The 13249-nt window shown below is 42.1% G+C and overlaps 1 protein-coding gene across 2 annotated transcripts in view; it reads left to right on the top strand.

The window, feature by feature from the left end:
• Positions 1–5415: 5415 nt before the first annotated feature.
• The window catches only part of EXT2 (exostosin glycosyltransferase 2), a 72900-nt gene continuing 65066 nt past the window's right edge, over positions 5416–13249 (top strand). The window contains exons 1-5 of one of the 2 annotated variants that reach the window (XM_041460034.1): positions 5425–5471; positions 5996–6105; positions 7283–7842; positions 8014–8103; positions 12843–12959. In XM_041460034.1, coding sequence (XP_041315968.1) covers positions 7307–7842; positions 8014–8103; positions 12843–12959 — 743 coding nt within the window. In that variant the 5' untranslated portion in view covers positions 5425–5471; positions 5996–6105; positions 7283–7306. Of the gene's footprint in view, positions 5472–5995; positions 6106–7282; positions 7843–8013; positions 8104–12842; positions 12960–13249 lie in introns of both variants that reach the window. The other variant, XM_041460035.1, reaches the window with a different exon arrangement.

Genomic DNA, 13249 nt, shown 5'->3' with positions numbered 1-13249 from the left:
CAAATTGTTTGTTCTTTCTGCTACCTTCATGTTAGATATTTTCTCCACTTGATGTATCTCATAGTTCTCATTAATGGCCTTTTCTATGAGGCAAATCTCTACAGACAAAAACATAGAGAACAGATTAAGGATGCTGTCCCTGCCCTCACATTTCTTTTGACCTGTTTGTCAAGTGATAGGCAAACAGAGCAGCGCCTCAAACGAAGCCAGTCAGATCTATGTTTTTAAAACTTCTGCATTTCATCTAAAGCAAGAAATGCCATCAAAACTGTGCCTTCATTGCTTGTACTCACTATAATTATACAAGATGATAAAATCCACTTTGCATAACTTTTTTATGTTCCAGTTATCCTTAATTTGAGCACAGAAAGGATCCTGAATGATTTTGTGGTCCTTGTCTTGTTCTAGTCACTCACTCCCCTTCCCTCTCTGTTCCCCTCCTCTGCCCCCCTTCTGTCTCTCTTCTCCAGAGAAGTATTCAATACTTTTAGAGTAGAGGTGGGAATTTCCTATCCAGAATTGCTCTCTGTCATAGAAATTTCCGTAACATACATTTCAGGCGTACACTTGACATTTCATGTTTATGGGAAGGAAAAATCTGTAAATCTCCAAATTATTAACCTGTTTTACATTGCAGTTAAACAGACAACATAAGTGAGGCCCATTCAAGATAAGTGTTTATGAAAAATCATGCATACTTACAGGAGGAATCTGTGAAAATGAGTTTTCTCTTACAGAAATTTAACAGGACCTAAGCAAAATATTTGTAGGGAAAAGTATTCACTGATAACTTAAGAGTTTTCCACCTTAACTGAAGAAGGGCAGTTGCTCAAATGTACTGTATGATAGACTATATTTTTTAAAAAAAATAGATGTTAATCCTTTAATTGTTGTCTTTCTCTCTTGGAACATCCAACAGGTCACACAGCTGGGCTGACTGCTGTGTGTTTCCCCCATCCCCATAATGACCCAGTTTCTTGAAACCCGCCTTGGGGTCAAATTATCATTTATACCGACAATTCCTCTGCAGTCCTCCTCCAGTTACTTGCTTACAGAATCCCTCTGTTGGTCTCATCCTGCTGGCAGAGTGGTGGTTCCATTTCATCAGAGAGACAGTGGCACACAGAGGCTCTGTGCTAAAAAACCTCTCACGGAGGAAGCTATGTGAATTGCACCCCTGAAAATTTCTGCATCTGAAGAATCAGGCATGCAAAACTGCTTTTGCACCTTTAATTACTTATGCAGCTATTTTTGTAAGATTGGCTGACCTAACAAGAAGTTGTTTTGGTTATTTCTGAAGCAATTCAGACCACATCATGAAGAATAGGGCAAGGTAACCTACAAGGATTATATACAAAATGATATGTGTTCCATCCGAGAAAATCAGAGTGGCAAGATAGATTCATTTTCCATTCCAATTAATGCTTTATTTATTACTGACTTACATAAAGCACTGGCAACTGACTGATGACAAGATACTAGATTATTTACAGCCAGCAAATGTACTAAAGAGTCTGAGGAGGTTATAAATACTCTACTTTTTGTCCTCAGTTTGCCGGGATCGGTTATTTTTAGCAAATAGCCAGTCGACCTTATCAAAATGAAGAATCAAAAATAGTCTGGAAAAACACTGCAAGGAAAGGCTATTTTTAGCTCTCTGTCTATTCCCTGCTGCTATCCAGCAAGGTCTGATGGCACAGCTCATGCACGACTGCTTAGTTATTCTAGGCAAGTGCTTGTTATGACCTGTCCTTTCCCTGGATGCCTCTCTGCAGAAGGCATTCAATTGATTAAAGATTAATGCCTCTGCAGACCGTGACAGCTGAAAGCTTTAGGGAGGGGGAAAACACACACTGACAGATTGTTTCTATCTGCATCTTTCTGCCAGATTAATAGTTTCTTTGAAGGGAACTCTCGCCTAACTGAATTTCCTCGTGTCTCATATCCCTCAGTGGGAGTTATTGCAGCACCCCTTCTAAGTATATTTACACTTCTTTTTCCTTTCAGTTCAGGAAGGCAGTAGAGGAAGTAAGAGTTACAGACATAAGTTAAATCACTGTTTTGACCAATGCCCTCCATCACAAACCAGTAGCACTGGGAGTGTGTGATGGACTGGATCAAGAGAGAAAACCATGCAATTGGCTGCTAGATAGTTTATTGATCAGACTAGTTAGAACGTTCATTGATATAAGTGAGGGTACCATTTGGTTGTAAGACTTTAGCCAGAACAGTGAACCAAAGCAAGGACCTGGCTGCTGCAATATCCTTAACTCTCTTATAATAGAAACTCTTTAATTTAGTTCAGTACCAGATGTACTGGCAGTAGCCAATAACAACATTTTCAGAAGAATAAACTGAGTTATGAGTTTTTAGTTGTTATGCCATAGGTAGAAAATAAGGCTGAAAAGATGTCCTCAAACCATTAGATTTCCTCCTCATATTTGTTTTTAAAATTACCTCCTTGTACTCACTGTAATCATACAAGATGGAGGCAGAATGTGCTGCTTCCATCACTGCACAAGGTGCACCATAATCTCACATGCAGCTTCTTTACACGTGGAGACACAGTAGCTAGCAAACGGTTCTCTTCTGTACACTTATCATCCCAGCAGAAAATGCAGGATGCTGTATGCGACAGCAGGCAAATGTATGGTGTCATGGTGAAGCCCTTAAATTCCAAATGATTCCCAAAGAATCACATAGGGCAGGACATAAAAGGGCAAAGCAAAGTGAAATATCTGATTTCTCCTGTGCATTTATAAAAATTGATAGCTGGTTATCCAGATGCTGATGAATATTTTCACAAGCTATAAACGGCAACCTGGAGTCTAAAAATAGATGCTGTGCCGCAGACTTGTCTGGCTTAGCTACATCACTAGAATATAAACAGGCTCCCTGGTGTGGTTTCAGAGAAATCTCTATCAAGACAGCCTACATCCTCCATTTTTCTTGCTACATAGCTGATTCCTCTTGAATTTGTTTAATATAGCTTTTAATAAAATTGCATCGATTTTCAAATTTTCCTACAGGGATGAAAGGATCATCAAGCCTCTGTGAATATTTCAGCTACGATTGATTCGATGCACTTTCTTCTCCCTGGCAGAGCGGGAGGCAGAGGAAGCGCCTGCGGGCACTGCGTGGGCTGGCGCAGGCTGCGCTCGGTGACCCCCTCCCCTCCTCCCCGCCGCTGCACGTGGACCAGCCAGTGTCCCTGTCACGCGACAGGGCTGGGAACCCCTCTCCTTGGCTCAGGCACATCCGAGCACTGCTCATGCTGGTGAATCCCATAACTGCAGAGATCCAGCGCTCATCTGAGCAGCCCCAAGACATGAATGGGGCGCCTTCCAGTTCACAAAAAAACAGACACGGTCCGGCCATCCTCCTGAAGGAGGGTTCCTGCCTCTGATTTATGAATGGGGCAGCTCGCAGCAATTGGAAGCTGATGGGTTACGCCCAGAAACATTAGGTGCTGTAACAAACCCCGTAACTTGTACTTGCGGGGAGGAACGAGCCAGTACCAGAGCTCAGAAAGGTGCTTTGAAATCTGTGAGTGCTGACTGTTGTTGGTTTGAATGTCACAGACAAGATGAAGAAGGTAGCAGTGAGTCTGAGGAGGATGCTACATCACCTGCAATGCCACGTGTGTGAGGAGAAGTTGAAAGAAAGAGGAGAAAGCACTGCAGTGACAGTGTTTTGCCTTTTTTGTGGGAGCACCGAGCTGTCTGTGCGTGCATGTGGATGGCTTTGCAGAAAGCAGTTTTCCCAAGGGCAGGTGAAGTGAAAGAGAACTAATCTGTTGCTGACAGTCAAGGCTGTTTAAGGACGCTGTACTGTGTGTGTGTGACAGAGATTGAGTTTAGAGGCTTAGAGCAGGGATAGGTACAAACCCCCATCCTTTCACAAGCACACATTATAGGGTAGCACACCATCACATCACCATTGTACGTAAGATACAAATCTATAAAAACGGCCACAAGAAAAATTGAAAAGGGGAAAAATGCAAAAGCTGACACTATCATGAGCTACACATGGTAAGAGTCTTTTAAAGCACCGAGGATCAGACAGAAGCAGAGCTGGCCTGCATTGTATCCCAGGGGGCAGAGAGACTGGAAATGCTTCTGGCTCAGAGATCAGGGACTGGAAGGGGCTGCAACAGGAGAACTTTTTGCGGCAGGACATAATTGTTGAAAACTTTATTGGTTAAACTGTAACAATTGAAACAGTTACAGTCCTAACAGCTGAAAATTGTTTACAGGTGAGAGATACAGCCATGGGTCTGCTGTTTCAGCCCAGAGAGCAGAGAAGGATGAAGGACATGGTGTCACAGGCAGGGACACTGCGCTGCTCCTGCTGGAATGTCTCCATTGAGCCATTGCCCTGTGCACGGCTCAGCTGCAGCACTTTGGGATTGTTCAGCTGGAGAAGAGAATGCTCTGGGGGGGATCTTGGAGCAGCCCTTCTGAAGGGAGCCTACAAGAAAGCTGGAAAGGGACTTTTACAAAGGCATGTAGTGATAGGGTAAGGGGGAACGGCTGCAAACTGAGAGGGGGTTTAGAAAAGCTATTGGGAAGAAATTCTACACTGTGAGGGTGGTGAGGCACAGGTGGCCCAGAGAAGCTGGGAATGCACCATCCCTGGAAGTGTTCAAGGCCAGGCTGGAGGGGCTTTGAGCAAACTGGTCTGGTGGAATGCGTCCCTGCCTACAGAAGAGACGTTGGAAATAGATGATCTTTAGGATGGCCTCTTTCAACTCAAACCATTCTATGGTCTTACCTACTTGAGTGGTTTCTGTTTGGTTTGGTTTTGTTGTTGTTTTCTATTTTGCCTTTATTTCGCCTTTTATTTTTGGGTGGGTGTTTTGTTGTTATTGTTGTTTTTGTTTTTTTGGTTTTTTTTTTAATTGTGTTGGGGTGTTTTTTGGGTTTGTTTTGGGTTTTATTTGGCCTACAGACCAAATCAGCTCCCATTTTTGGGAATGAAACCAGTGTTCCTGATTCCCACATGGCTGGAGTTTTGTGCAACAAATTTGTCCTCTATTTTCTGTTAGAAGATAGTTCCAGTTAATCTTATGAAGGGTTTGGGGAAGGTGTAGATTTGGGATAATTCCTTACTGAAGTAGTGTGATCCAGCAGAAAGTGACACACGACCCAAAGATGCTCGGGCAATAAGAAGCCCAGTACAGTTTTGGAAAGGCACACAGGACTGGAGGCAAGCGAGCCAAGAATACAAATGCGCTGGAAACCAGGCTGGCGACGGCTCATCGGTACGAGTTTTGCACACGCAGATGATCGCTGGGGTGCTCCCCGTGCCTGTTCCCGGGAGAAGCTCCGGTCCCTGCCGATCCCGGGAGAAGCTCCCATCCCTGCCGGGGACACCCAGCGCCCCCCCGCTGCACGCCCGCCCTCCCGCCGCGGGGGGGCGCTGGGGGCGGGCGGGGCGCGGCCGGGCGGCCCCGGCGACTGCGGGCGGAGGTGAGTGCGGGCGGAGGTGAGTGCGGGCGGGAGGGAGAGCGAGCAGGGGCTGCGGCAGCCGTAGCGGGGTGGCGGTCCGGCTCCTGCCGGCCAGGTTCCGGGCTGGCTTGGGCCCGTCCCGTCCCTCAGCCCTTGAGCCCCGTCGTGCTGTTGCCGCCTCTCTGTGTGCTGCGTCTTGCTGCCGTTCCTTTGAGCGCTCCAAGTGCGCGTACGCCTTGTGCCGTGCTTGCGGTTGCCCAGGTGGATCGTGTGCTAAGAGGGAATGTTTGCGTGAATGGACAGGTACCTTCCATTGAAGGTGCTTCCAGCCGCGCTCAGGGCTGGACAGAGCTGCCGAGTGACTGAAGCGCTCGCTGCAGAGTGTCATCACCTAGCTGGCTCTGGTGCTGTGTCAGGAAGGAGAAATAAAGGACGTGGTTAACAGTCGGAAGCATATGGGAAGGTTTCAGTTATAAAGCTGATTGTAATGTAGCATTCTGGCTTCTGTCCTGATAACAGCATCACACATGTATTGCCTTGTACAGGAGATTTTAGAAGCTTCCTCCAGAGTCAGATTGTGGACATAAAGTGATGGGAAGAGCCATTAAAAGTGGAATGTGTTTTAGCATCTGAGATTATTTTAGTGCTACTGTGTGTAAGTACAGTCAAGTCATGCATTAACCACCCCATCCTAACAGTCTTTTGTTAAGAACACAAAATAAACATAATTCAATTTGTTGCACCATTTGATTAATAATTAAATTAATGCTTCTTTTGTTCACTTATACTTATTTTATTCATATTTGTTGTCTACTGTACAGTTGACATGCCTGAGTTTCTTTCTAGCTCACAAAGCAAGAAAACATACTATTTTTCGAAAAGAAAAACACATAATTATACTGTTCACATTCTTTTTCTGGAAAACATGCTTACTACTCTTAAAAAGCTCTCATTATGGAGAGTACAGGTTGAATTTACTTATTATGAAAGTTTTAGTTGAAAACCTAAGCAAGTTGTTGCTTGCCGATTTTTCAGTCTGTAGTTAATGTAAGTTGTCTTTTGCAGAAACCACAATTCTTTGTGTAGGACATTGTAAGAAATGTCAAAGGTGACAGTAGTTTGTGGTACTTTATATTATGTCATGTTTTTCATTTCACCTGTAGTTCAGGCTGTAGTGAACTGTTTAAATGCTTTTCTCAATGGGGCTGCAATGGCAGCTCATAGAACACTTTTATTCCCCACAAGGCACATTTATAAAGATGACAAATTAATTAGTTTTTCTTGCCAGAAGTAGTTTGCCATCATTCTAATCAGATATGGTGGGGCTCCTATGAAATTCAGTTTAGAAGCACCTTTACCTCAGAAACAGTATCATGGTCCTAAGTGTTGTCTGATGCCCTGTTATAAGCCCTGCAGGTTTCCAGGTTGTTTCTCTTCTCCTGTAGATAAGCGTTTTGTTTTTTTATTAGCGTTCCCTCTGAATATGCTTTGTTGTAGGTGTAGTGGGGCCTATGAGGCCTCACCCCTTCTGCAGTGTCTGAGATTTCCTCTCCCTCTCTCTGTGCCTTTTTCTGGCTTGTGGTTGTTAATTGGCCCACATCATTTCATTACAGCCAGGCCCAGCAGATCAGCTCAGTTGGTGCCTGCCGAGTGGCAGACCCGATTGGCATCCTGCTTTCCTGTGGGACTCATGAGCATCTAAGAAAGCCTACTTCAATCTGCTGAGGCAAAGACCCTTCCCTGAAAGGACTAATTGCATGTTTCTCTTCGTTGTGATAACTGTGTATCTCTTGTGGAGTTCATCCTGAAACCTCTCTCTCTCTATTTTGTAGCGACAAGAGATAATTGGTGCCATTATGTGTGCCTCGACCAAATATAACACCCGGGGTCCAGCCCTCATCCCAAGGATGAAAACCAAGCATCGCATCTATTACATCACTCTCTTTTCTATAGTTCTGCTTGGCCTAATTGCCACAGGAATGTTCCAGTTCTGGCCTCACTCCATTGAATCATCCAGCGACTGGACGGTTGAAAAGCGCAGCGTCCATGATGTGCCTGTGGTCAAGCTTCCTGCTGATAGCCCCATTCCTGAGCGGGGAGACCTCAGCTGCAGGATGCACACCTGCTTCGATGTCTATAGATGTGGCTTCAATCCCAAGAACAAAATCAAAGTGTACATCTATTCACTGAAAAAGTATGTGGATGAATATGGGACGTTGGTGAGCAACACCATTTCCAGGGAGTACAATGAGCTGCTGACGGCCATCTCTGACAGTGAATTCTACACAGATGATGTCAACCGGGCCTGCCTTTTTGTGCCGTCCATAGATGTCCTCAATCAGAACGCCCTCCGTATCAAAGAGACAGCTCAGGCTTTGGCACAGTTATCCAGGTATGTGCTGGAACTTCAGTGTGTGAATGTAAAGAGCACAAAGTGAAAAAAGTGAGTCTAATGCAGGAGGGGAGAACGCAGTGAGTTAATGCCAGCACTAGGCTTTGATGGAACTTGTCTCTATGTAGAGAACACCTTCCTAATTGCAGTTTGTTTCTTCTTTTGCTGTAGGTGGGATCGAGGCACAAATCATTTGCTCTTCAATATGCTGCCTGGAGGGCCACCAGATTATAACACTGCCCTGGATGTTCCTAGAGATAGGTATGTGTTTTGCTGTCTGATGGACAGATCTGGGTTTAAGCGCCACTGAAGAAGCAACAAGCTCAGAAGGGCAATTGGTAGCAAAGGATGTGCTCCTTAAACTTTGCAAAGATAGACTATGCCTTGCTTGCTTCTCAAAAAAGGAAAGTAAAGCGTATAGAAGAGGCATTTACTTTTGAAATTTGACAGTTTAGCCCCATCCTTAAATTTATAAGGGATGTGGCTGATAGTTTGCTTTTAACTCTTGGACTTGCTGTAAGGGTGGAGAATCTTGATCTGGTGTATAACCGATTATGAATGCTTTACAGAATGTCCCATTTGATGCAAATTGGAAATTCAAAGATGATTGTAGCAGCAGCTTTTTAATAGAAGTCACTTCTATTAGTGCTTCAAGGACATTTTAAAGCAGCTATTCTGCTTGACAAAACTATGCTGAATTTCATTGGTTTTTGTTATCTTCAAATTAGACTGTATTAGTAATTGGACAAATGCTCTTAATTATTCTCTGACAAGTGTGCTTTAAAATATTTGCCAGGAACTTAAAAGGCATACATTCTGATCTCAATTTTCACTTGCAGGATAGTTTAGTTTTGGAAGAGGAAAGGAGGTTGTAATGCAAAGAGAATTGGAATAAGAGGAAGGTGATACTGTTGGTGAAGATGTTTCTAATATGTCAGCCTGTGTGTGCTTAGTTCTGCTGAGTTAGGTCCATTGTAACCAGTGCTTTTTCTGAAGGTCAAAGTTAACTTTCTTCTGCCAAATGTTCAAATCTTGCCTGAGACTTTTGAGATCTTTGCTAAGGTCGTTGTCTGTGAAGTTATCTTGATTTCTTTTCAGCAAAGACAATTTAAAACATCCTCCAGTACCAGAACAGATTTTTTTTTCTGCACATGCTTAAAGAGTGAATTTGCTCATTATAATTACATCACTGTGAAATAAGGCTTTAGTTTTTTCCTTCTCTGTATGAAAAATGTTTTATGTATGGATTAGCCTGGAGAGGGCAGTCAAGCATCAGTCTCAAGTAAACAAGTCTGTTAATCTGTCAGTAAATACTTGCATTTGTTATCTTAGATTTATACTTAAGGAGAATTTTCATTTGACAGTGGAATGGACTGCATGTTTGTGGATACATGTGTCTATCAAAGAATTGAATTTATTAGCTGAAAGTAGTAGATATGCTGCAGAACTTTTTATTTTTACTTTTTGATCTCAAATCTCCCTTTACATTTGGCCTTGCATGCCTTGGCTTAGCAGGCAGGAAACCTCTTATTTTGGTAGGTGTTTCTCCTAAGTATTTGTCATGCTAACATGGGAAACTGAGTAATTTAAGTAAAAAACGAAAGTGTTTTTTGGCATTCAGCTGTTGTAGTTTGCCAATCTGACTCAGTCCACAGCTGTATCATCATGAGCTATAATACATAAGAGGGGCAGTAACAGTGCTTGGGATGGAAGTAAAATGGACATTGCTTTTTGTAGGCAGTCAGCAGTTGGACTGTCTGATGTACAGAGCCTATTCTACAGGTCTCAGGTGCGAAGACAAGGGGCCTGTGAAAGAAGCTGGGAGTGTGAACCTAGTCCTGGAGAGGCCTGAGTGATGCAGTATGAGCTTTCAGTATGATTTTGGAGACCTTTGGAGTTCTTAGTTCATGTCTAAGGGAACAAGCAACATGGGTGTGTTTTCTTAATTTGAGAATATCTAAAGGTGTTAGGAATGGTAGTTAACCCAGCGTGAAAGACAGTTGTTTGTAGCATCACAGGGTGAGAATCTGCTGGCCAAAATAAAGGCATGCTGGCAGAGTTCAGTTGGTTTTGAATGACTTATCTGAACTGTACCGTGACAACTCCAGAAGAACTTCATTTGTGGGAATTTGTGGATCACTTGTGAAATCCACAGGTAATATTTGTGAAATTTGCAGAGGAGTGTGGCCTGCCTTCTCATCAACATGTTTGAGACATCATACACAGTTGAACTGTAGTGGATCATGAAGTTTAATAGACTTGTGTTCCATTAATTTGCTGCAGACTATTGATCCAGATAGAGTAAGACCTTATACACAGGGGGCAGTTCACTTATATAATAATTTTACATCTGGAAAAGTTCTTGGCTAAGGTACTTCACTAAGGGGTTGTTTGTTTATTAAATCTTTAAATCAAATTTCCAAAGACAGTGTAGAAGTGCTTTACTTCATAGTTTCAAAGGTGAAAGTTTGCCTTGTGGGCATGGAGTTTATGGTGCTAGAATTAGCTGCCTTAACATATATAATCTCTTGCCATAAAACTTAAAAGATAAGCTCTATATTGTCTGTTAATTAGTGCTGTTGGATTCAGTACAATGATGAGGTTGAAAGGATTTCTTTTGAAAAGAAATTCTGGTGCTGTAGAATTGAATTTATGAACTAAGATACTTTTTATTTATTTCTGTTTCAGTCCGTGAATTGGGTTCAGTGACTTGTGAAGTTTGGCAGAAAGCTACTGCAGATGGCAGTTGGACAGAAACATTTAGAGTACAGGCCAGCTGGAGCACTTCATGGGGAGAAAGAAGGATCAATATTTGAAAAGTGGTGAAAAGTTGCTCAGGGACAGTCATTCCTTGCTGATCAGTGCAATTTAAAGATTATTTGTTTTGAGTACGTTAGGAGTTAATATCCCTACTCTCTTAATGCACTGTACAATGAAAGTCCAAGTGGAGTTACTTAACTGGTGTTGGTTCCTTGTGGATTTATTTAGGTAAAAGTCTGCATGACACACACCTGCTTTCTCAAGGCTGATGAGGTGCTGTCGTGTTTTCACTGGATCCTATTAAAACAATCTGGTTCTGGTTTCCCAGTTTGGGGGGAGGGGTCTTAAAAAAGAGAAGGGAGATATAAAGTGCAAGAACAGTAACACTTAAGCCAATTTTTTTCTCTCTTCTTGTAACTGAATTAATATGGATAAGACACAGAACATGCAGCTTCAACTGTGAGATCTAGTCATAGCAGTGTTGTACATGTCACCAAAAGCAGGGGGATGGGTGACATTGGAAAGGAATTAGAAATTATTTGGAATGTAAACTCAGCATGTACTTAATTTATCATCTGGTTCTCAAGCTGATTTTTGTTCCTATCATAGTTTGTGCTCTGAATGAAGAGTCACATTTATGGCAAAGTATGATTATGGTGTTTGAACACTGAACAATTGTGCTGCAGGTCAGAGCAGGAAGTGAAGTATCCTGTGGGGCATCTGATGCGGATTAGAACAGGTACAACATACTGAGTGTTGTTCTGATGGGAAAAAACCTTGGGTGATAATTTGGTATAATGGTTATCTCTTGTCTAACATTTGTGGAAAACTGCTCCAAACACCTTACCAAGGATTTCATTCAGTGATATCTGAAAAGAAGAATATTAGCTAACGGATTGTTGGTGCCTCTTCCAGTCTCATGTTGACTTTTTGTTCCTGTGTGTGTCCTGATTACCGAGCCCTGTGCCTGCTCTGACCTGAACTGTGACAGTAAGGCTTCTCACTGTAATCATAGCTGCAACAATGGGTACAACTCCTCAAGATCCTTTCTTTACTGCCTTGTCTAGTAATGTATTTGTGTCCTTCTCCTTTCCACAGAGAAGGAGCCCAACTGGAATTGAGAAATATGGTACCTTAAGCAGAACCAGTATCCCAGAAGCAGCTAAAAGTATAGCACACCCTCCTGTTGAGTGATGAAGGACTGAAAGTTTGATAAGCTCTTTGAGAAGTCTCACAAAAGAAGCTGAATCTGAGCTTCATTGGGAACTAGGTTTATGTGTTTCTGATGCCACCTGGTCAATGGACGTGAAATGGCAACAGAAAAACTGTTGTCCTCTACTAGCATATTTCAAAGAGGCTTGGTTTGTGATAGGAGATAGTAGCAAACCTTTTTTTCTTCTGGAATTGTATGTAATATACTACTTTCTTCTATACACATTGTTCTCTTCTCTTTCTTAAAGCACTTCTGTGTGACAAAAAGTTGTCCCATGTAGAAAAAGGCACAATGCGGGTCATCCTGTTGGAAGGTTGAATTGCATTTTAATTTATCAGGTCCTTGATTATTCCCATGCTGTATAGCATATAGTGTCACAAGCAACCTCTACTGTTGGAACTTAGTGTCATAACATACGGATTTCTTGTTTTCATGTTTTCTGTTGATAGAATTTTTGTGTAATATAAAAATGAAATAAATTTCACTAGTATGATAACTTTGAAAATATAGTTGCAAATAATTTCATTTTGTTTTCCATCCTGAGACATCCAAAGTCACTGTAAGATGGTAAAATACTGTTACTATACTGTGATTTGTATCTGAAATAAAGCTTTGAAAGTTGTGCTATACCCAATTTTAGTACAGGCATCAAGGAATATCTTAACTAGTATAAATAATTCAAAATGTAATTCTTCAGATTAAAATTGTCTTAGGATATGTAAGCTTGCAAATTGCAACAGTGACAGCAATATATTAGATTTCCCTATATTAATGCAAAAATGGTCCATTCCTCAATGATCATGCACAATTGTAAGCACTGTGTTGGTGACTAGATCCAATTTAGCAGTAAACAGGGATGACAACAACTAAACCTAAAACCAGCATGAAAACATGCCGCTGACAAATGCTGAGGGAAAAGCTTATCTCAGAACATGTACCTTCTTCTTCTGGTAATGACAAGCAGTGAATCACTGGAGTTTCAATGCTATACATTCTCAGTTTAAACTTACTTTCTTGTATTTTCCAGAGCTCTGTTGGCTGGTGGAGGCTTCTCCACTTGGACTTACCGGCAAGGCTACGATGTCAGTATTCCTGTTTACAGCCCACTGTCAGGAGAAGTAGATCTGCCAGAAAGAGGACCAGGGTAAAGTAATTCCCATGAATTGGGCAAAGTATATTTTTTATCATATTTTGTATTGATGATTATGAAAAACAAATATAGCTACTAACTTTATGGTGACCTTGGGCAATTTTGTAAAAGTTGTTTTTAACAGCTCTTGCTATTAAAGTAGATGATGCTTTCAGTGCTAGTGGTTCCAGTGGTGATGGTCTTGGTTCAATTGCCAACTGCTCCCTCTAATAGTGTTATACTTTTCTGATATTGTGGTGCCCAAAACTGCAGAGGACTCAGAGAGGGACAATCCCCTCGTTTGA

Source organism: Pyrgilauda ruficollis, unplaced genomic scaffold (assembly GCF_017590135.1).
Source record: "Pyrgilauda ruficollis isolate IOZ18807 unplaced genomic scaffold, ASM1759013v1 scaffold14, whole genome shotgun sequence".
Taxonomy (NCBI): Eukaryota; Metazoa; Chordata; class Aves; order Passeriformes; family Passeridae; genus Pyrgilauda; species Pyrgilauda ruficollis.
Note: the sequence above shows the minus strand (reverse complement) of the source record. Positions and strands in the feature narration are given on the sequence as shown.